This window comes from Carassius auratus, chromosome 29, assembly GCF_003368295.1.
Source record: "Carassius auratus strain Wakin chromosome 29, ASM336829v1, whole genome shotgun sequence".
Lineage (NCBI taxonomy): Eukaryota > Metazoa > Chordata > Actinopteri > Cypriniformes > Cyprinidae > Carassius > Carassius auratus.
In genome coordinates, this window is record NC_039271.1 from 5133497 (window position 1) to 5158778 (window position 25282).

Below are 25282 nucleotides of genomic sequence, written 5' to 3' on the forward strand. Positions count from 1 at the left end.
TGAAAAGCGGTTATTTTACAAAAATCACGAAACTGCACCAGCCCGGGAGGAGTGCATACATAACATATTAAATTGCATGTACATTTATTTAAAAAAGTTAAAATATATGCATCACAGCCTGTGCGCAAGGTATTTTTTAATTGGATTTGAGGCAGTCACATTCAGGTCTCCATTTTTTATTAAAATCCTCAAACATCCTTCTTTCTCTTTTTTAGAGTATAGGCTTAAGGATGGACCAAACACTTGCTCCGGAAGGGTGGAGGTCGTCTTTGAACGTCTTGGGTGGGGAACTGTTTTGGACAAAGGCTGGAATGTGTTGGGAGGAGATGTGATCTGCAAACAGATGGACTGTGGAAGTGCACGGAGTGTCAATGGTGGGTCTGCTTTTGGGAAGGGTTCAGGTACGGCATGGTGGTATGATACCACATGCTCGGGAACTGAAATCTCCCTGAAAAGTTGTCTTTCAGGCAATGAGAAAAAGAGTTCACACAACAATGACGCAGGAGTGGTCTGCAGAGGTAAGTGTGAGCGACAAACAGAGAACTACGATGATTACGCCAAGACAACACATCAAATGCAATGTGATTTCATCTGAATTTTTCTTCTTTCAGAGGTGAAACTGGTAAACAGCCAAAGCATTTGTCAAGGTACAGTGCAGGTTCGTTATACTGGAGAATGGGGAACAATATGTCACAACGATTGGGATCCACTGGACGGTATTGTGCTGTGCCGAGAACTCGGCTGTGGTCCTCTTTCAGGGACATACACCTCAGCTTATTTTGGGATCGGTACAGGGTCAATAATGATGGATATTGTCCAGTGTACCGGCAGTGAGTCCTCACTGAAGGACTGCATTAATTCTGCGCCTGTAAGCAGCCTCTGTACACATTCACAGGACGCTGGAGTCATCTGCGGAGGTAAATTCAAACAAAAAGAGGTTTAAAATGAAAAATCTACTTATATATAAATGTTGTATATACAGTTATTCTTACATGAATGCCTTCTGAAATGTGTTGTCACTTACTCTGTCTCTCAGAAGTGAGATTGGTAGATGGAGACAGCATTTGTTCTGGAAGGGTGGAGGTTCTTAGAAACAATCAGTGGGGAAGTGTCTGTGGAGACAGCTGGGATATGACTGACGCCCAAGTCGTCTGTAGAGAGCTGGGCTGTGGAACTCCAGTAGAGGTAAACCAAGGTGCTTTTGGAAGCGGTGTTGGACCAATATGGATGGATGATGTGAAATGTACAGGCACTGAGTCAACATTAAAGGACTGTGGGTCAAACGGATGGGGAGTTCATAACTGTGATCATGCAAACGATGCAGGAGTTGTCTGCCGAGGTGAACTTCCTGACAGCATTTTCTTACTTTTTATTCTTTTTTTATTTTTTACATGTATATATTTTCAAAATATAAATCCATGTATGGGAACTTTATCATTTTATTTAGGGCTGTATTAATTTTAATCTGACAATTATTCAATATTATAAATTGCAACTGGATTTGGTGAAATTCATTACATACAAAAGTAAAAAAAAAAAAAACCTACAGAGTAAAAAAAAAGACAAAATTATAAATATTACTAGTGTAATCAGGGTTATTATAGTTAACTAAAACTATGAACTTTAAAAACTGTGAATGAATTTTAACTGAAACAAAATAAAATTTCAGCTAGAAAATAAAACCATTTCTCATTTTCATTAAGTTTAACTTAGTTTACATAAAATAACTAATAATAAAAATGAATTACAAATTAATAAAAAACTATGCAGAAAATAAAAAAGCAAAAGCTAACAAAAATATATTTTTTAACTTAGATTAAAATGAAAGCAAGATATAAAAATAAAACAAATTATGCATTGTTATTATTATTAACTATAAAAATATCTCAGTGATACTAAAATAACAGTAATTGTAATATTTCACTGTAAAGAAAAGAATAATAATAATACATTTGAATTATGAGCTGCTTGTGTATAAATGAAAACTGTGTTGCGCTTCATTTTGAAACACCAGCACATATTTTATCTATTTAAATTGCAGCCTTTGTGTTTTGATAATCACATCATATCATATCATAATTTTGGTTTTATTTCAATGAATCATGCAGACCTACTGTAATTAAATTCTGTTAATTAATTATTCAAATACATTAAATTATCATTGTCTATTATTAATGTATGCATAGAGATGGATCAGGAACTCTTCTGACTTCTTTTTAGAGGTACGGTTGGTGAATACGAACAACATGTGTCAGGGCACAGTGCAGGTGTATCATGACGGCCGGTGGGGAACTGTGTGCCACAACAGCTGGGATATCGCAGATGGTTTAGTGCTCTGTAGAGAGCTGGGCTGTGGTGGGAATGTAGAGCCCTTGGGAAGTGCATATTTTGGGGCTGGTGATGGGCCAATATGGATGGATTCACTCAGATGCAAAGGTGACGAGTCAAACCTAAGGAAATGCCAGTTTGGTGGGTGGGGAAACCATCAATGCATTCATGCATATGATGCAGGAATCATCTGCAAAGGTGCGTCTATGTCCAAACCCATACAGTACATCAGTCCTCTATGGAAGCATGCTTGTTTTTATTTTGTCTTTTACAATTCTTACCGTTTATATCTCACATTTCAGATTTTTTTTTCCACCCACAAAATAAATACAAAATTCTAGTCTGAATTACTAGATATAAACTCTGAATGATGAGCTGTTCATGTGTAATTTAACACAGTGCTGCGCTTCACTCTTAGTTTCTATCTGTCTCTATTCTGAGAAAAAAGTAGGAACTGAAAAAACATTGCAAGTAAAAAAAAAGAAGAAGCTACATGTAAACTCAAAATTCTGTCGAAAAATTTTAGAATTGCTAGATACAAACTCAGAACTGCGATAAAAAGGCAGAATTCTGAGTCTATATTTTGCAATTCTGGTTTTTCCCCCCTCGGGTCTGAGTTTACATTTCTAAATTCGATTCCGAAACTCCGTGCCTGAAACAGGCTTCCATAGTTCTTTGCATTTGCAAATATTAACCAAATATATTTCTATGCAAACATAAAATAATATAGGTACAAAAACAATATCACATAATCAAATAGGCAACTTCGCTGTAATAATGTTACAATACATGGGATATTATCACCATATGAAGATTTGCTTTAAACAATATCTCTCTTTTACAGAGATTAAAAATGTGCTCAGGATTAAGGTGAACGCTGACTCTGATGTAAACCCCAATGACCCTTCATACATGGCACAACTACTGGACAAAGTAACACATATTTATAAATCAATGACATTTTTATTCATTTGTCTATTGTTGTCATTGAGTGCCTGTTGTATCATTCATCTGAATTGCACAGATCAAAGAAGAGCTCAAAAATCATGGAAATTTCTCTGTCAAGTGGAGAACGCAGTTGAATGAGCAAGTGTTTCAGGAAAAGAAAAACTTATTTGATCCCTGACAGGTTTGTAAACTCTTTCTGAATGGGCTTATTTTAAAGATACAACTTGAATATAGAACGTCAGATCTTCATTCAAATTGTTGCAGGTCTGTTATTTCGACAGGAGCCATAGAAGAAATTACCTTTCATGACAAATTCAACAGAACAACTCAACTGCTCTTGCAGAATCATCCTGATGATGAAGAAGTGTTTATATTTACATTTAGACATTTAGCAGACGCTTTTATCCAAATTTAATACTAAGAATTATATACTAAAATGGTCTTACATTTTATATTATATACTAGAGATTTAGTATGTAGTATAAAATGATATAATAAAAAGGTTTAATATATTTTACAGCATATGAAATAAAACATACTATTTAGAATATCTGTTTAGGTTGCAGCAGGACAGTGACAATGAAAGTCTGTAATCATTTCACATGCGTTGATGCTTCTTTGTCGCTGACCATTGTTTAACTATGTTCATTGGTTGGAAGTGAAAGGAAAATAAAAATCTAAAAATGATTTTATTTACATGTTAAATGTTTCTTTGCTTCGGATTTAATATATTTAATATATTTATAAACCACCCTCCTAAAATAAAGATACATAACTTGCTTAATTGTGTATTAATTTGTATGGTGTTACATTTCATTACATAAACAAATGTTTCCAGAGTAAAGCTGATTAATCAAATTTCTTGACAATTCTAGTAAATAAATTAATGAATGAATAAAAATGAATTAATAAATACAATTCTAAGTTATTCCACGTTGTTCCAGGACATTATATTTATTTTCCATTTATAGAGTTTTCAGTATTGTATAGAGTGAAGCAACAGAAAGATTAGCATTAGTTTTAATTAGATTTTGGATAGTGTGCAAGAGGTGCACAGCTCTTCATAGCAGTTATAAATATTACAAACATTAATTAATAAATCTATGCATGCACTAAGGTGAGCCACATGCTTTAACACTTAATATTAGCCTATCTTTCAGAAGCACCTGTTGGGCTTTAAAACTCATTTGTCATTACCAACAGCCAAAATCGTATTCAGATTTTGAAGGCACTTTTACATGTACTTCAGGGTGTTTTGCATGTAGACTGCTGATGCTGCTCTAAGGTGGAGGCGGGGTGTGGCGGTTTAGATTCAGAATAACTAACTATGTCATAACGTGGTAATATTAGTGTAATAATAAGTCTAAACTAATGTCCAAAATAAAATTAAATAAATAAATAAATCTCACTCCTTCTTGCCATCCTTACTGTATGACTGTCTGGTTCTCAAGGCATGCATCAGCCCTGCCTGTGAATATAACAGGTTTATAATTAAAATCAGCAATGCATTAATATTTACATACATCTTACATGCAAGAGACTCCCAACACCTCCTAGTGTACAAACCTGTGGCTGTTCTCTGCTGGTGAAACACCTGCTCATCAGGCTGTCCTTTCACTTCATCAAAACGTTTAAACGTTATATTTTTATTTATTCATTTATCTATTACCTATTGTGATTGCAAATATTGTTTGATAAAAGTTAACATGAACCTTTCCATGTCCAGAAGCTTATTCTTGATATCTGGATTATTGACATTTACTCCAATATTGGCCTTCACCACAATATTTCTGACAATTGGTTTGTAGTCAAACATTGATAAGGAAGAATGATTTGTCATAATGGAATTATGTCTAAATCATTTTGTCAGGAAAACATAAATGAAAATGGGATGTAATTGAGATCATTCTTAACCGTCCTGTTGTGTTTAAAACCGGGTACAACTTCTGTAATGGGGTCCAACTGAATCCCAGGATCATTGTTGAATTCTATCGCTGTACAGGAGCCTCAGGAAGAGCTTCTTCCCCCAAGCTGTGACACTTCTAAACTCCACACCACCAATCTAACCTGCACCTCCTCTTTTACTGCACTGGCCAAAAGTTTGCACACACCTTCTCATTCAAAGAGTTTTCTTTATATTCATGAATATGAAAATTGTAGATTCACACTGAAGGCATCAGAACTATGAATTAACACATGTGGAATTATATATGGAGTTATATACATAACAAAAAAGTGTGAGAATATGTAATATTCTAGGTTCTTCAAAGTAGCCACCTTTTGCTTTGATTACTGCTTTGCACACTCTTGGCATTCTCTTGATGAGCTTCAAGAGGTAGTCACCTGAAATGGTCTTCCAACAGTCTTGAAGGAGTTCCCCGAGAGATGCTTAGCACTTGTTGGCCCTTTTGCCTTCTGTCTGCTATTCTAGCTATTACACTGTAAACTAACTAACATTGTTACTGTACTTAGCACAGTAAACTATTTCTATAAAAATATCATTGCACTAGTTATTTTGCATATAATACATTGTTTAAAGCTGCAGTCTGTAACTTTTGAGGCTCTAGCGGTTAATAAACAGAACTGCTTGCGTCTTGCAGAAGAACATCGTAGGCAGAACTACTTCTCTCTGTTTATGTCTATGAAGAATCACAAAGGTACTGGGTTACTCCGCCGCGGTTCCCCCGAAGCAATCTAAAATAGTCCGAATATAAACACTTATTATAGGTGCACCCTAGTGATTCAGGACAAGCTAAAAACACGGTTTGGAAAATGGATTCATGGTGTACTCACTTATTATATACATTTTGTAAATTTTGAACACATAAAAAAAAGTTACGGAAAGCAGCTCTGATTGGTTGTTTCTTAACGGGAGCGATGTATTCCTGCAAATGGCAATAGGACCACTGGGAGGAGCCAGAGGAGCTTGATTTTTTTCACAGATTATCTGTCTCATATTCTACTGTCAGGACATAATGACAGGTTTAACAACTATGTAAAAAATTATTTTTTACAAAAGTTACCTACTGCAGCTTTAACAATACAACAATAATTTGTACTTGGTACTTCTCCTGCCTTTTTGTAATGTCTATTTCTAAAACCTTTTGTGAGGGTAAAATGGTCCCCTATCTACGGAAGTTCTAAGCGGCCATGCATTATCATTTTTTCCCTTTGTTTTCTCGTTATAACGATTTCATTTTCTCGTTATCTTAACAATTTGTGATGTGCCTCTTTTTCCTATTATTAATCTTTGTTAATCATATTGATGAGAAATGTGATGTATATGTAAAGTGCATAGGCTAATTTAATTCAGTAATGTTCTATAATGTTGTACTACACATAGCCTACAGTACACTTACACATGAACGCTCTTTTCAAACAGAAGCTTGTAACGCACATGATATCCGTCACAGAAAATAATGACTACTAAAAATTACAAATTATAATTTAATTTCAAATAAAGGGAAAATTAAAAGTGAGTTTAATCCAAGCAGCTCTAAAAGATCTAATAATAGTTCTGCGTCCTTCTGAAGTGTTTGTGGTGTTGTTTTGAAATGTCAATTACAAAAACAAAACGTTTGGTGTACTGTCTCTGGAAAAATCAACTGGGATCAGCATTTATCTATTGTAGACGTTATTACCTAGGCGAAGCAAAATTTGCTGAAATATAGGCTACAGTAAGAGTGCTGATCCTGTCGAAGCTGAGTTTGTTACTCTAGCAACAGTAAAAACTGTCATGTCGTGATAACTGTCATGTCGTGAAAACAACTTTCGTTATGTCGAGATGAGAAAATTAAGTCGTAATAACTAGAAAAAAAATAAAATAATGCATGGCCACTTAGAACTTCCGTACCTATCTGTCGGTAACCACGAGTTACGTCGAACGACATATGGGGTCTCACTTGGGAGGCCAATCATCTGAGTTTGAGAAAATGTCAATAGAAAATTGGCTAGTGGATTTTGCATAACTCACTGTTACAGGTGACTCCAGCATCTTTTAAATGCTCACTGTATTCCCCATTTTGTTGATGTACAGTTCACAAGTGAAGCCTCAGTCCCAGTACACTGTACATCACCCATCCATACTGGTCCTACACCTGGTCCAAAATAAGCAGCACTCTTTGCCTCAATCACATTCCCACAATTAAGTTCTTTACACACCACTGCAGCATCGGTTCGATCCCATCCATCATCACACACTGTTCCCCACTGACCATCATGAAGAACCTCCACTCGCCCAGAACAAAAACCGATACCATTCATCAACCTCAGAAACAATTCGACTGGAGGTACATTTCCAAAATCTGTATGAATTATAAAACACGTTATGGACATCTATAACATACATCTTAAACTTCAATAACATACTAAAATCCTTTAAGATCTTCTTTATACCCAATATGAGAATGAGCCACAACGAATTAAACATTGTGCCCTGAAAGAAAAACAAAATTATTACTTTGACTCTCTGACTTTGACTTTGTTTTGTACATTTCTGACACAAGATATCTGCACATTTATTCTTTCCAAACAGGAACCCTATTTTTTATTGTGCATACTATTTCAGTAGAGTACAATTTCATAGTCATTTTCATAATTTAGTAACTACAAATAATTAACAAAAAGAGTTTTTAAAAAAAAAGGTTAAATACACAATTTATAATAAGCAAATAATATCAGCTACACCAGAAAATCATAAATGTTGTCAGTATCTAATAAAATACAGTATCTAATAAAATCTGTAAATTACAGAAAATGATTAATTAATAGATTTCTTTACCCTGTTAATATAGCAGTCCCTTCAGAAGCGTCTTTGTCTCTGTGAGGGCGTGAGATCAAGTAAAAGAGGTTTCAAGGTGATTTCATTTAGTTGTAGAATCAGTTGAAGTCTTGGCTCCTCCCCTCTGATTTCCTTATAAGACAATGATCAACATCAGAAAAAAACTCTTATTATCATGCAGTCCATCTTTCAGAACGTAAACCTATTAAATACTCAGAAAGAGCTTGGTTATATTAAAACCAGGAATTAATTTCTCATCTTCTTTATGGATGTACCACAATAAACGCATATTTTCATGAAGTGAATGCTCTCATATACTACATTATCATATAGCTGTGAAGAGGATATCTGTCAGTTTTCAAACATTAAATATTTAGAGTGGGTCAGTTTCATGAAACCTACTTTATAAATTTGCAAAGAGATGCAAATTACATGAAAACAAAATATCTACATTCATGAATGCTAGAACTCTAGATTTGTTTGTGTTTACATGGACACACCGACCAACAAATCACGCTAGTGAGGTTCTCACGTGACAAAGAATTGAATTGGAAATTTCCATACCTTTAACTTATACCTAAGAGATGCAATAAAAATGTTTCCTTCACATTTCAGGTATGAAAAATTCTCTATACACTATATGTTTTGTTTGAGACCACATTCATACAGCAAGTCATAAAGTTCAGATAGTTATGATCAAACATTGATGAGGTGGAGATAAGCTTAGTAACCTCCTATAAGCTCATTTTATGTCCCTGCAAACAAATTACATTCTGCTGAATCTCCCTGAAGAGAATTAGAATGGGAAGTTTGCATATTGTTCAGGTTGAAATAGTAATTTGATTATATGCAGCACACAAATCCAGCACAACATGTTTGAATTTCAAGATGTTTTGTTTATCAAATGTGGATGTCAGTGTTATTTACTTGGTAGATAAGAATGCACCTGTGTGTAAATCCACACTGATATGAATCAGTTTGGAAGATGTTCCCACTCTATAGTGGCTGTAGTCAAAGATGAACAAGAGGAAAACAGTCTGTATGACTGTCACACGTCCACTGTTTAATAGACTACCTCAATCCTATAAGAAGTAGTCAGATAACCATCTAGCCAGGTATTACCCTAAAAACATTAGCATATAGACATAATGAATGTTTTCATATACATTTAGCATAAGTACTTTTGTTCAGTTGAGATTAAGGGGGGTTTGTTTCAAATATTATTTAAAACTTAAAACGGCTTCAAAGGCAAAACTAATCAAAACTTTCAAACTTTAAACCTTTTAAACTACTACACACTTTCTGTCAAGATGTTCTCATGCCAAAATAAAACTTATCTTGACAAACTTTTTTAATCTACTTTTAGTAATATTGTTTACTCTACACTGACAGTCCATACTTGTGTTTTATTTTTATTACATTTATTTTTTCATTTTATATGCTTACTGCCTATCATTGGAAATTCAACACTAGATTCAACTAAACATTACATTTGAATGATACAATATTATTATTGTTATTATTAGTAGTAGTAATAGTAGTAGTATTGAAGATGCTTAAATACATTTCTTTCATGCTTTCATTCATAATTGCTAATATCTAATATATTAACTTACCTGGCTCCTTACCTTACCTGTTCATCTAACCAATTCCAGTCATCAGCCATCATCTTCTGTCTTAACGAAGCACAAGGGACCAGCCACAACCTGGAAAGGAAAGCCTCAGTGACTGTTCAGATAAAAGATTATCAGCTCATTATCTCACCTGTGATCACTGCTTGCTAGGGATGTGACGAGGTCTCGCGATAACCTTGTAAAACATTTTGCAGTGTTTACATTAAGATCACGATCTCAGTTCAAACACACACACGATCTTATTCCTGAATTACAACGATTCGGTTATGTCTATTATGACTTAAGCAACAAGTACTGGGATAAAGGTACAGTTTGGGTATAAACATTTCTCTACAGTAGCGATCAAAACGAAAGTATCTTAACACGTGTAAGTGTAAAGTGTATCATCTTCCACCAGGTGGCGACAACTGCCCGTTTAAAAAAAATATTTGTCGTTGAAGTTCATTCAGAAGATTCCAGTAGTGAAAAATGTCTTTATGAATTGGGACAATGACTCCTTCGTTGATTTCTTTTTTAAAAATTTAATTTAGTAGATATGTGTCTCTTTTTTTTAATATAATAAAAAAAAATGAACATTTTGTCAGAACCACTAGTAAAAAAAAAGTCCTTCACAATCATGAGAATATCGTGATCTCCAATTTATATATATATATATATATATATATATATATATATATATATATATATATATATATATATATACACACACACACACACACACACACACACACATTATATATATATATAATGATTCTCAATTTATCCAGAATAGTGCAGCTCTTACATGTTGTTTATTGCTGCATATAATTTAATAAAAAAATAAGTTTCATTTCATAAAGCACAAGTTGATTTCAAAATGCACCTACATGTTTTTGCCTTTTCTGTTTTTCAGTTAAATAAAATATTATTTTCCCCTATATTTTCCATCATTGAGGATTTCTTTTAAAATTTCAAAAAATCTCATCTCATCTCCTGAACCCAGTCTCCTGTCTCGTCTCGTGGGATAAGTGTCTCATCACACCTCTACTGCTTGCTCCTTTTCTGAAGCCTTAAATAAAGCTCTGTGAGTTACCTTTATAGTTTCCTTCTGTTTGCTGACATAATGTGCATCTGTGACATCTCTCTAACATCCACAGGCTTCATAGCTGTCACTAGTGGAAGTGAATTCAGATTGGTTAATGGCAAGTTCTGTTCTGGAAAAGTGGGGAACCATGTTTGATGATGGCTGGGATCTAACAGACGCTGCAGTGGTGTGTAGGAAGATGGGTTGTGGGGATGCTATATAAGCAAAATGTGGTGCTTATTTCAGCCAGGGATCAGAAACGATATCGATTGTGTAGGCTACAATGTGCTGGGAATGAATCTACACTGTTCCTCAAATAGATGGAATACACAAGTCTAAGCAACACGATGCTCGAGTCAGCTGTAAACGCAAGTCAAAAGCTTTGTCTTCCTGAGAAACGACCAAACTTGAACTTTCAGGACACTTGCACAATTTAGTGGCAACAGATCAGCGTGATTTCAGCTGGAATGCATTACATTTTAATTTCAGTCACACACATGCAACCTCTACTCTATAAAATAACTTTGTCAAATAAAATTGTACAAGAAAACACTGCATGAACCAAACTCCAACATGGATAGTTTGGGCTAGTATTGAGTAGCAATTGCGCGGGTTTTGTTAAAACCTTGCAACCCTTTCTTTCAATCAGGTAACCTTAATATTGCTAACATGGCGGATCTATAGAAAAATAACCTGGCATCATCTGTATTAAAGAGAAAATAATGATTTAATAATTTGAACAACTACAGAGATTTCAAAGCTTTAGGCAAAACATTTCCTGAATAAATAATCAAACACAAAGAATCTTTATAGTGGACCCAGCTTTCCATGTACATTGTGTGATGAAATAAATCTATGGCACACAAAACAGTTTCAAATGAAGTCATGCTTTTTTTGGCCACAAATTTGAAGGTTTGTTATATTGTGTACAGTGATCCACTGATCCTCTGTCAAAGAAAAATAAATGTACAACTGATTTTCTTTACATGTTAGATGTTTATTTGCTTTCTGATTTAATATTTCATGCATTTTCACATTTATCTCCTGAAATAAGTTATAATTTATTTTAACCATGTGTTGATTTGTTAAATTTGTAAACATTACCAAATGTACATTTCTATAAAGTACATTATCAAACCTACACCGATTAATGAAGATTAATACATAAAATTTTTTTTATAAAAGCAACAAAGATATACACGTATACAGTTTATATATACCCACATCTTTACATAAACTTATTGATCTTGATGTGCATCATTGCATTTAATTTCCTTAATTTTATTTAAACGTTCTTTCTATTTTCTTGTGTTGTATGTATGTAGAGCTCTTGGACACTACAAAAAAATCCTTGTTTGTTTGTGCACACTTGGTGAATAAAGCTCATTCTGATTCTGATTATAATTAGGATTAGAATCTGTTTTCTCCCTTTTCTGTCATTCAGAAAAGACCTGTGAATATAATAGGTTTATCATTTAAAACAATAATACAAAAATATTTTCATATCCAGTATTTTGAAAAGATAGCCCATCATCTCTCTGTTTACAAACCTGTGGCTGTTCTCTGTTTGTGAAAAACTTGCCCATCAGGCTGTATTCTCCAATATTGTGTATACTTTCCTTTACTTCCAATCACCTTCCCAACCTGTGAAATTAGGTGCAATTTTAGTAAGAAATAAGTCATGCCAGAGTGATTACACTTAGTGAGCACTCATTTTGACATTTCACTTTATCAATTTTTTTTTTTTTTACTTTGAATTATCTGTTTTTATTGCAAAGATTGTTTGATTAGTCAACATGAACCATACCATATCCAAAAGCTTGTTCTTGATATCTGGATCATTGACATTGACTCCACTCTCGGCCTTCACCACAACCCTGACCAAAACTTTTCTTATAGTTTCTGTGAAGTGAAACATTGACAAGGAATCTAGTCATTGCATTTGTCAGGAAAACTGGGATGGGAATTATATAATTCTTAGCCCTCTTTGTGTTCAAAAACGGTACAACTGTCAAACTGACTCAAATTAGTTTTCATGCAATTTGACAAAAATATACTATATGGGTCATATAATGCTACATGCACTTTTACAAGTTGTTTGAATTAAAATGTATGTTGGCAGTGTGTGTACACAACCATCCTATACTGATAAAAATCCACCAAGTGTTATTTTTATTTTTTTTTTTTGTAATGTCGTTAAATGTTTTCCCTTTTCTCAAATCGATATGTCTGGCGTCACACGTTCGGAGCCCCCTCCCATGATTATTTGATTGACAACAGTGTTTCAGCACAGACTGGACTTGTGTCTTACCTCCTGAGTGAGCTGTCATCAGTCCGAGATGCAGACAAGCATGACTCCTAAGTGATTGAGGGGTTTCATTGTTGGATGTAATAAAAGTAGTAGTCATTTACTCCCGACATCTGAGCGACTGAACAGAAAACTGCTATTTTGGATTATCTGAGACTAAAAAAATTATGTAAAAAAATGTTTAATCCCTCATATATTTTTATATGAGTGTATAATAACCACAAGCATAAATAGCAACTAACATGATTTGTACTTGATTTGTTCCAAACTGCATGAAAACCAGTAAGGGTCAATTGGGGAGTCTATAAGACTCCAACACAAAAGATTCCAAAACACAAAAGCAGGGTTAAGCTATGCATCATTTGAGATGCTCATATGTACGTTGATCTTACTTTGGCAAAAAACTCCCGCATGAAGTCCATCCAAACAACTGCTCACACCCCATCCAATAAAAGGACAGTCCTGCACTGTCAACTCATTTCCTGTACAAGCCACTTGATCCATCCATATTTGCTCTGAAGGTTGCACATATGCTTTTGGCTCAGCAATGTCTCCACAGTTAAGCTCTTGACACAACACTGTAGCATCTGCTAGATCCCAGCCTGAGTAACACACTGCGCCCCACTGCCGATTATACCGAATCTGAACTCTTCCATCACACTCACTGGAACCATTGACCAGCTTCACATCTGTTGAAAGAGTTTTACATGTTAACATTTTCACTCTTCAAGACCCATCTGTGGCCACCAGATGTGTAAAAATGACACAAAATCTCATGAACACAATTTTCTAAGAATTAGAGATCTGTTTAAAATTATATTTTAAATAATACTTCATACACACATACCCTATTTTCCGCACTAAATTGCGCACCGGATTATAAGGCGCACCTTCAATGAATGGCCTATTTTAGAACTGTTTTCATGTGTAGGGCGCACCGGATTAAAAGGCGAATAGAATAGAAGATACTGCAGTCAAACGTTTGACTGGGTTTGCATTATGCATCCACTAGATGGAGCTGTGCTAAAGGGAATGTCAACATTTTTTGAGAAAATTAAAGGCTTTTAAGTGTGCCTTATAGTGCGGAATATACGGTAATAAAAGTGGCAATAATACTGTTTGTGTGATGTCTGTACTTTTTACAGAAACTGATGTGCCATTTTTGAAAGAACTGTGCTTTAGTTATGGATTACTCCATCATTATGTAAGAAACAGCAGACATGATGGCACTAGTAGTAAAAATGTTACAACAGGAACCCCTTTTTCCCACTGTGGTTAAGTCAGGAAGGTGTCATTGAACCCTCAACAACGGCTTATGGCTCATTTCCACTGAGCGGTACAGTACAGTTCAGTTCAGTACGATTTGGTACGATTTGCGTTTTCACTGCCTATGGTACCTTTATTACTTTGTAGGAGTGGTGTATGCCTGAAAGTAGCGATCAACGATGAACCTGCCTCTGCCTCTTTTTGTTAATTGATTAATAATAGCCATTATAAAAGTATAAGTACAATGTATAAGAGGCTTATATAAGAATATAGACCACAGCAAACAGTTCAGTCAAGTATATTATATTATATTATAGGAGCTGCTACTGATTTGGGAGATACCTCAACCAATTCACATCAAGTTTGGAATCTTGGGACTCTGAAGACACTGTTTTACTTAACTGTATATTTTGGGACTAGGTAACAAGGTCCACAGGATGGAAAGGTGGGACGTTTGACCCAATCACGTTACCACAGTTGGAAAGGTGTAAAGGATTAGTACTCAGTGCTGCGTTTGACACTATCAATCATACGATACTACTAGAGAGAATGGAAAACTGGGCCAGGCTTTCTGGGATGGTACTCAAATGGTTCAGGTCATACTTAGACGGGAGAAGTTATTATGTGAGTATAGAAGAGCATAAGTCTAAGTGGACGTCCATGACATGCGGAGTCCCACAAGGCTCAATTCTTGCACCACTCTTGTTTAACCTGTATATGCTCCCACTAAGGCAAATAATGAGAAAGAACCAAACACAGCCGATCACAGCTATGCTGATGATACCCAGATTTACCTAGCCTTATCTCCAAATGACTACAGCCCCATTGACTCCCTCTGCCAATGCATTGATGAAATTAACAGTTGGATGTGCCAGAGTTTTAATCAGTTATGCAAAGAAAAAACTGAAGTCATTGCATTTGGAAACAAAGATGAAGTTCTCAAGGTGAATGCATACCTTGACTCTAAAAACTCCCTCAAATTTTTTGAATTCTAATTCTTTATTGTCAAGGTGAATGTCCTTGGCTGGTGTCCCAAAGAATGGAGGGAGGTGCAATCTGATACCCACACCCACAATAAGTGATGCATGCAGTAGCCCCTCACTGCAGAACACAAGATCCAGGGGGCATTGTTGGATCCACATCTATGAAGATTGCTAGGTAAAGGGGTGGAGATGAGTGGGTTTAGGGATCAGGGGGTGGAGACGGGTAGGTTTAGGTATATGTAATGTGGAAGGAGTTGGATCTGGAACCAAAATTATTTGTATACATGTAAATGTACGTTTTTGGCTAATCCGAAATAGTTCACCAAAATAAAAATTTTGCTAATATAAGCAACATCTTGAATAAAATGATAACACTAAGATCCCATTATACGATGCTAGTTAATGTGTTGACAGATATAAATTAAATTTAAACATGCATTTTTATAGTATTTATAATCATGAATTAAAAAGACAACATTATTAAAAAGTTAGTTGAAATGCAACACTCTTAAATTAAACGTCCCAAAAGGGGTATTTTGGCAGTTATGCTAAAGAAGAACCATTTTGGGTCCCTTACTAAGCACTTTTCTCAGTGTGAAGAAAATTTTAATAATCTTAAGAACCTTCTTCTTCTGTAGAGATTCTTTTGTGCAATGGAATATATATTAAAGGTTCTTCATGAAACCATCAATGCCAATAAAGAACCTTTATTTTAAAGAGTTAACTGTTCACTGTTAGGGCTTTATTCACCCCCCAAATTCAACACCTCCTTATCCCAAGGCTTGGAAGAGCAAGGAAAATATTTTAAATAACTCTGATAGGATTCTGAAAGAAGAAAGTCACATACACCTAGGATGCTTCAAGGGTGAGTAGAACATTAATTTTTGGCTAAACTAACCCTTTAATATTTTACAGACAAAAGGAACAAACGCTTTTGGAACAAAATTTTTCTCTGAACTTTTTTAAAACAACATACAAAATGCATCCAAGAAATATTAACTCACTGTTACAGGTGACTCCAGCATCTTTTAAATGTCCACAGTTCTGTATTCCCCATGTTGTTGATTTACAGCTCACAAGTGAAGCCTCAGTCCCAGTACACTGTACATCACCCATCCATACTGGTCCTGCACCTGGTCCAAAATAAGCAGCACTCTTTGCCTCAATCACATTCCCACAATTCAGTTCTTTACACACCACTGCAGCATCGGTTTGATCCCATCCATCATCACACACTGTTCCCCACTGACCATCATGAAGAACCTCCACTCGTCCAGAACAAGAGTCAGGACCATTTATCAACCTAATAAACTCTAGCATAAAAACAGAGAGTAAGGGATTCGAAAAGTTTGGTTCTATTTAGTGTGTTCAATATTTACATAGCTTTCATTCACCTTCACAGATGACTCCAGCGTCTTCTAAATGCATACAGTCATGTATTCCCCATCCAGGTGTCTGACAGTTCATCAGTGAAGACTCCATGCCATTGCAATTTACATCATCCATCCATATTTGTCCTGATCCTTGTTGAAAATAAGCATTACTTTTTGCAGCGATCACATTTCCACAGCCCATCTCTCTACACACAACTGCAGCATCTGATTGATCCCAGAAATCATCACACACTGTTCCCCATGTTCCATTATGAAGAAAATCAGAAAAAGTCAGAAATCAGAAAAAAAGCAACTTCAGTGTCTGTTTTTATTGTTCAAAAATACTTTTTTTTTTTTTTTTTTTTGCAACCAGAAACCTTATTTAACTGTACTTTGGTTACTAATGAAGTGCATGCTACTTCAGTAGTGTTCAATTAGAAGTTATTTTCATAATTCAGTAACTTCAAATTACACAATTAAAAAAATTGAAAGTAAGGGAATGTGCAAGAGTTAGATAACTAGAATTATTTACAAATATTGTTAGTATCTAATAAAATACATTTGCAAAAAAATTATTTCTTTAACCTGTTAATATGCCAGTCTCCTTCAGAAGAGTCTTTGTCTCTGTGAGGACGTAAGATCAAGTAAAGGAGGTTTCAGGTGATTTAATTTAGTTGTAGAATCAGTTGAGGTCTTGGCTCCTCCCCTCTGATTTCCTTATAAGACAATGATCAACATAAAAAAATTATTATCTTATTATCAAGCAGAATGTGAACCTATATTCCTATATTCCTATATGCCTATATTCCATAGGAAGTGCTTGCTGAAACTAAAAGCCATGAAACCAGGAATGATTTTTCCATCTGTAGTACATTGTTGGACACACCACTGGAGGTCTGAATGTCATTCAGTGTATGTTATTATGATGTAATTCGATTTCAATGCAAATCCACTCGAATTATGAGAATGCTTTTATATACCATATGCTCATATAACCGTGAAGAGGAGATTTGTCACCATTTAAATCAAAATATTTACACATATTTATCATCAAAATATATTGATGGCATATATTCATGAAACTTACTTTACAAATTTGCAAATACATGTAAACTACATGGAAACAAAATGTCAATATTCATGAATGCTAGAACTCTAGATTTGTTTGTGTTTACATGGACACACGGACCAACAAATCACGCCAGTGAGGATCTTATGCAAGAGACAAAGAATTTAATTGGAATTTTCCATACCTTTAACTTATCCATATTAGATGCAATAAAATCAGTTCCTTCACATTTCGGGAATGAAAAATTCTCTATACACTGTGTGTGTGTTTTTTAACACCACATTCACACAGCAAGTCATAAAGCTCAGATATTTATGGTCAAACATTGATGAGGTCGAGATAAGCTTTCTGTCAGTAACCTCCTATAAGCTAATTTTATGTCCCTGCAAACAAATTACATTCTGCAGAATCTCCCTGAAGAGAATTAGAATGGGAAGTTTGCATAGGCTATTGTTCATTTGATTATGTGCAGTGGAGTAGATTCCAGCAAAACATGTTTAAACTTATCAAATGTGCTTGTGGATATCAGTGTTATTTACTTGACAGATAAAAATGCACAGCTATGGTGTAAATTCACACTGATATTAGTCAGTTTTGATGATGTTTAGGCTGTATGGTGGCTGGTGTCAAAGATGAACAAGTATATTACTGTCAAAAATCCACTGTTTAAAGACTACCTCAATCATCTAGACAACCATCTAGCCCGGTATTACCTTAAAAACATCAGCATATATCATGAGAGTTATATATATCATAAATGTTTTCTTATGCACATTAGCATGATGTACTTTTGACTTGACTTTAGAATACAGGTGCTGTTTCAAATGAATATATGTAAGAATGTATAGTCTGCCTCGACCCAGCTTGTGTTTGATCATGCTCATTTCCCAAAATGGTTTAATTATTATAGAGAAGAAGAAAGTCAAAACTTATGTTGTTTGTAGACTATTTGGGATAATCACATCCTGAGCCAATGGTGACCAATGGTAGAATGGGAAAGGTGTGGGACACCAAGAACCACCTCAGACAAAGGGGTGTTAGAACTTAATTCTCATACAGACTTCAGCTGTTACAACAGGAGCAACTTCATACACAAGAAGGGTAGTAAACTGAAAATGCATAAAAGGTTTGAGCTTAGGATGTTCTGGGTCCAATCCAACTCCGTTGAACCCAAGGTACTACATGTACTTAGTCAATTCTATGCTGCAAAAAACATCTTCATCGAGATCTTCCACATCCTCATGACTTTTTCTTACATTGGCGAGCCACCCAATAAGGGAATCCCCCCAAAAGCAGGCAATGGTAAGAAGAGCGGTTTATTTCTTCTATGTTGTTCACCAGGAAACCCCTTCGTTAAGAAAAAAAAATTATAATAATACATTTCTAAAAAATAAAATTTAAGGACAGATGAGAATTTGGTTTAGACAGTATTGGCAGGAGAAGTTATTCCGTAAAAATTCTGGTTAAGATTCTAATAGAAGTGAATCAGCCTGACACACTTTGTTATCAGAGTTGGATTGGAATCATTAGGGGTTATTGTTATTGAAAGGGGCTATTGTTTCTAAAGTGAAGCAAAGTGCTTAAGTTTAAAGTTTCTAAAGTAACTTAAATGTGCTGGTCTGTTATAATTCTGTTAAGGTTCTAAAGTAATTGAATCAGACCGACGTAATGTGGTAGCAGAGTTGTATAAGACGCATTGTTTCTAAAGTCACTGAAACAGAGTTGTAAGCTTCCAACGTAATTGAAACAGAGTTAGTTGCTGTGATAATTCTGTTGAAATTCTAAAGAAACTGAACTGACCCGAAGCAGTGTGGTCACAGAATTATTTCAGAACTGTTGTGTGTTATAGTGTAGTAAGTCAGACGCATTGTGACTTTGTGAAGTTTAAAACCCAAAGTAGTGTTGTTTTGTCCAACGTATTGTGAGTGTGTTACATTTTTAACAGTTTAGTGTAGTGACATTAAAGGCATGATGGAGTGTGGCCACGTCCAAAGCAGTGAAAATTGTTTTATTCATTTGCGTCCAAAGCACAGAAGCTGTGAATAATTAGACTAACAGGTATCTTAAAGAAACTATACATTTTCAGTCAGTGAAGTAATAAAGCCTATTGAATTGCTGAAGAAAATTTAATAAGATTGTGAAAATGGAAGAGCTGATATTTAAATGCATCGCTAAGCACAGCACAGTAGAAATGTTTGATGGGATAGAGAAGGCAGATGACCCATACGAGTGGCCTGTGTCTCAGTTAAAAAATTCTCCCAAAATACCCAAAAACATAGAGGTAAAAGTTGCTAATGCACTTCAAGCTCTTTTTCAATCAATCAATCAATCACCTTTATTTATATAGTGCTTTAAACAAAATACATTGCGTCAAAGCACTGAACAACATTAATTTGGAAAACAGTGTCTCAATAATGCAAAATGATAGTTAAAGGCAGTTCATCATTGAATTCAGTTATGTCATCTCTGTTCAGTTTAAATAGTGTCTGTGCATTTATTTGCAATCAAGTCAACGATATCACTGTAGATGAAGTGACCCCAACTAAGCAAGCCAGAGGCGACAGCAGCAAGGAACCGAAACTCCATCGGTGACAGAATGGAGAAAAAATCCTTGGGAGAAACCAGGCTCAGTTGAGGGGCCAGTTCTCCTCTGACCAGACGAAACCAGTAGTTCAAATCCAGGCTGCAGCAAAGTCAGACTGTGCAGAAGAATCATCTGTTTCCTGTGGTCTTGTCCTGGTGGTCTTCTGAGACAAGGTCTTTACAGGGGATCTGTATCTGGGGCTCTAGTTGTCCTGGTCTCCGCTGTCTTTCTGGTCAGTAGAGGTCCTTTCTAGGTGCTGATCCACCATCTGGTCTGGATACGTACTGGATCCGAGCGACTGGAGTGACCCTCTGATCTGGAGGCCATGGTGACCTCGGAACAAGAGAGAAACAGACAAATATTAGCGTAGATGCCCTTCTTCTAATGATGTAGCAAGTACATAGGGTGTTATGTGAAGTGTTTCCGGTTCCGGTTTACCTAATTAATGCAGCCTAAAAATCCTTTAACAGATTTGGATATTAAAAGCATATCAGTATGTTATATGTATGCCAGGTCAAAGAGAAACTGCAAGAGTGTGTCTGCCTCCCGAACAATGTTAGGTAGGTTATTCCAGAGTTTAGGGGCCAAATAGGAAAAGGATCTGCTGCCCGCAGTTGATTTTGATATTCTAGGTATTTTCAAATTGCCTGAGTTTTGAGAACGTAGCGGATGTAGAGGAGTATTTTTGCCTCATACAAGTAACTAGAAAAAATTAGAAGAAATGAAAACAGAAAACAAGATGCTAAATTCTCAAGTCAGAGGTTATGTCATGTGATCGAGAAACTGTGAGGCTGAAGAGATCATTTTGAAGGAACAGATAATAAACAAATTTCAAAGTCCAAAACAGAGAGGAAAACATTTAGATGTTTGTATGAAGGAACTGCTAGACAGTTGGGACATGTCCAATCCAATTCTGAATATGACGAAAAAAACTAAGGAAGACTTTAGTCAACGACATAATTCTTCAGATGATTCGGTTCCCAATAGCACCAGTGCGAAAAGACTGGAAATGAGCAAGTTCTTGATCAAAGAAATGAAAATGGCCAAGCTGTTAGTCAACTTTCTTCTATGGACTTACAAAGTCTTGTTACAGCAGTGGGTACTTTTGACCCTGATAACATGGATCCTGTAGAGTTTTTGTCAAAACTGGATAAGGTAGTGGATGTTTATTGTGTGTCAGACGAAGATGCTTGTAGACTTATTATGATCTCCATTCCTCGCTCATTAACTAGAGCTCTCTCACCAGAAGTTCATGACAAAAGAGCAGACAAAGGTTCAAGAAGAGACTCTCTACTTGAACTTGCTGGGACTAATTTGGTTACCTTGAGAAAGATAACTGAAGTGACAATGGAAATTGGAGAGCATCCTCTAGCATTTGCATCCAGGTTATGGGAAATGTTCTGCTGGTACAGTGGTTTGCCCAAGGCAACTAAACAAAATCTAATTGTTTAAGTCTGAATTAAATGCACAATACAGGCAAATCATTTCCAAAATAACACAACTTTTCATTGCAAGAAGTCAAATGAAAGCTGCAGAATCTAGACATCCAGTTGCTGCATTCAGCAGGAGAGAATGTTCTAGATTAATCTACTAGTTTCCATCAGAGACCAAAGAGATTAGAAAGAGTAAATTCAGAAGTTATTACTCTGTTACGCATGTGGAAAAGCTGGTCACATTTTTGGACATTATCAAGACAGCGAGAGAACTCATCAAAGCTTTCTCTGTCATGCATGAGGAAAGGATGAATGTCATGATTCTGCCCTCGTGTCCTTGATTTTTCTCTAGTCTTGAGGCAGGATCATGACAGACCCGTGTTTTGTGTACAAGCTCATGGCCTTGTCTTTGGGCCATGTGCTTGTGTTGTCTCGTTCCCTTGCCCCGCCCCCCTTGTTATCCTAGTCTTGTCGTGATTGTCCTATCTGTGCCACCTGGCGTGTCTTAATTAGTTCCCCTATTTAGATCCCCTAGTGTGCTCTGTCTTTTGTCGGTTCATTGTACCTCATATGTGTTCCTACTGATCAGCCTTGTGAGAGAAGTTTATCCTTGTAACCCCCTTTGAGAAGTCTTTGTGTAACCGTGAGTGTTTGTTTGTAGTTAGTGTTTAAGAGTTTGTTATCATGTCAATCCTGTCCTGTTAAGTTGTTTAGTTTCCGCCCTAGCTGTTGTTTTCCCCCTCGTGGGTTTTGTTTTCCCTTTTGTGTTTATAAACCCTTCGTGTTGAGAATCCTGTCTGCACTTGAGTTCCTCCTTTGCCGAACCCTGACAATGGGATGGTTGTTTAGAGAAAGTGACAGTGTCACTTTTCACACAAAAGAAGGATAAGCTATCGTGATTTGCTTAAGAAGATAGGTGGTTTAAAAACCCGGTTGGCACTGTCAAAAGGAAAACCGGGAGAATCCACTGAGACATTGCCAGACTGCACTGCATGAACATGACTGTAGCTTAGTCACAAGCAGATATTGATGTGAATCGTTTCATGATAGTATCATATTTTAGGAAAATATGTTTACTATCGGGGGGGGGGGGGATTTATTTATAATTTCTGAGAAGTGTGTTCATGGCATAAATATTAGAATTTAATACTACGGTGCCATTGAATGCTTGAATTTGATTGGCTGACGATCATTCGGAGGTGTGCAATTATTTTCTGGGAAATGCACGGCGAATGTAGATCCAGGCAGCTCTCCTGACCGCATTACAGTTCCATATCACTTCGCACAATTAACTGTAATAACGGTCACGCAGTTTGCATATAAAAGTGTTGTCAGCGCTGCCCTGACGATTGTATCAGTTTGCCTATATAATGTAGCAACTTAAAGGCTACACTTGACATTTCCCACCTTCAAGGAGACCACGAAGTTTAGAGATGCAGCTATCTCTCTCTCTCTCTCTGTGTGTGTGGGTCTCTGTCTCTCTCGCTCTATTTCTAATAACCCCATTAATAACTGCATTAGAAAGCTGTCAACAGCTCAAGCCTCCATTACCGGCTTTAAAATGATGTTTTGGTACTAGCAAAAGAGGCACTGGATAAGATGCGGAAGAAATAATCCTACTCACAATAGCGATTAAGGTACAAAAAACAGATGAATCCCTTTAAATATATCATCTGATCGTTGTCTTGAGGTGTGGTAATCATAGTAAATTATGTAATGAATAACTCTGCTTTGTGTCATGGCCCTATTACCATCTCGGGTGTGCATTCTTTTTTTAATAATTTAATGGCTCATCGTCAATTATTCCTCAGATAATTTATGAGAAATTCTTTAATTACATTCTGCGATTAACTTTCTATAGCTTTGATGAAAAAAGTCAAGTATAAATCATCAAAAATGAAAGTATATTCATTTTGCTTAATTGGAGGGAGCGATAACCAATGTACATGAGGTGATGACCCAATGAAGGGTAAGATTTTCCCTTGGCCTGAGGGGGACAACCTAAGCCAGGGCTTCACCGCCACTGGGCACCAGGAAGGTGGGTGTAATCTGTGTAAGGCAGTGGATGCGATGCTTCTTTTGGACCAAGAGTGTCGAAGAGGGGAATGTAAGAATTTATAGTCTGCCTCAACCCATCTTCCACTCCCCAATATGTTTGATCACGTTCATTTCCCAAAACGTCTTTAATTATTATAGACAAGAAGAAAGTCATTTCAAAACGAAATTGAAGAATGAACTGATATGACATCATTTAGAACAAAATCAGGCCGAAACAAAGTTCGTTTTGAGTTTGTTTCAGCAGCTTGAAACAGCTCACCAAAGCAAACTTTCTGGGGGAGTTCACTTGGGCTCCTAAACACCTTTGAGATTCCATTGGTCCGTGGTGATTACATTCGGTGGATGTGTTTTCTCGGTTTGTTCCTCATTCTGCTGAGGTCCTACACTAGAGCAACATCTCCTGAATACACTGGAGCATCGAATAGCTGAGCTGCGCAAATATATCCACACCTGTGCGATCGCTCATGGACACTTTAAAGATTCAGGGAAAGTATTTAATTCCTAGAAATAAATTACAACGACGCTTGGTCTCGACGACCCAGAGTTATGCAAAAACCGATGCAGAGAAACATCCGAGACAAGTTTTCCAAAGCCATGAAAAGAGGGAAAAGTTTATTCAGTGAAATCAGAGCCTTTTGAATTTTAATTCTACATACTAATCTATATTGCAATTCTTGTCTTTCTGTGCCCAAATTTAAGGCGTCTAATAATTAAGACTTGCTGTATTGTTTAGGAGTTTGCATGGCCTTTAATTGAAACTAACTTAAGTGATTTTAAGGACCCGCTGAAACCCTAAGAACATAGTTCAGTGCAAGCAGTTCTGTCATGCATTTACTGTAGCAAAAAGCTTTTGTTGACAATGCATTTTACCTTTGAAATTTGAGGCAAGTGCAAGTGATGTGATGGTGATTTAAATAACATATTTCCAAACAATCCAAACATATAAGTATCCCCTTGAACCTGTTAAAAAAAAAGTTAATCTATTTACCATATTGACTGGAAAATGCTGTTTTAATGTTCAGAGTGCACGTCCTACTACACTGGAAACTAGCGACCTCTCCTGGATGGAGATAGTATTAACAGTATAAACTGAAAGCAGTCTTTACGTGACTTACATTTTTAATATTTTAAAATTGATCACCTAAATCTAAAATGATCCAGCGGGACGTACTAAAGACATAAGACAATTTTTTTATTGCATTAGTGCCCCCTTTTCTCTGTTGCTTATCTTAATTCCTGCTCATCTTAATATTTATTAAGTCTACAGTATTGTCCTGCACATTTTATTGTATAAACTTTTTATTTTGTTCTTTTTTTTATCTTACGTTTTCCATATGTTTTTATCTTGTAAATTGTCTTGTGTTTGTATTCTTTAACAATTGCACTGTCCATGCAACGGACTTAACTTCCATTTCACTGCTGGTCATATGCTGTCCATATACCATGTTTGTGATA

The 25282-nt window shown here is 35.9% G+C and overlaps 2 protein-coding genes across 4 annotated transcripts in view; both read left to right on the forward strand.

Moving 5' to 3' along the window:
• The window catches only part of LOC113048471 (B-cell receptor CD22-like), a 1131192-nt gene that overhangs the window by 827214 nt on the left and 278696 nt on the right, over positions 1-25282 (forward strand). The window lies entirely within an intron of this gene.
• On the forward strand, positions 25-3903 carry LOC113048512 (deleted in malignant brain tumors 1 protein-like). Its single transcript, XM_026210372.1, has 7 exons — positions 25-518; positions 612-917; positions 1037-1339; positions 2221-2526; positions 3173-3261; positions 3353-3457; positions 3541-3903. Exons 1-6 carry the CDS (start codon positions 77-79, stop codon positions 3452-3454), a joined length of 1548 nt encoding a protein of 515 aa, XP_026066157.1. The 5' UTR covers positions 25-76; the 3' UTR covers positions 3455-3457; positions 3541-3903.

Bases quoted from the DNA above. Each gene is read 5' to 3' on its own strand.
- LOC113048512 (XM_026210372.1), top strand. From the start codon at position 77: ATGTACATTTATTTAAAAAAGTTAAAATATATGCATCACAGCCTGTGC. The intron at 519-611 runs GTAAGTGTGAGC...TTCTTCTTTCAG, and splicing joins CGCAGGAGTGGTCTGCAGAG to AGGTGAAACTGGTAAACAGC. The intron at 2,527-3,172 runs GTGCGTCTATGT...TCTCTTTTACAG, and splicing joins TGCAGGAATCATCTGCAAAG to AGATTAAAAATGTGCTCAGG.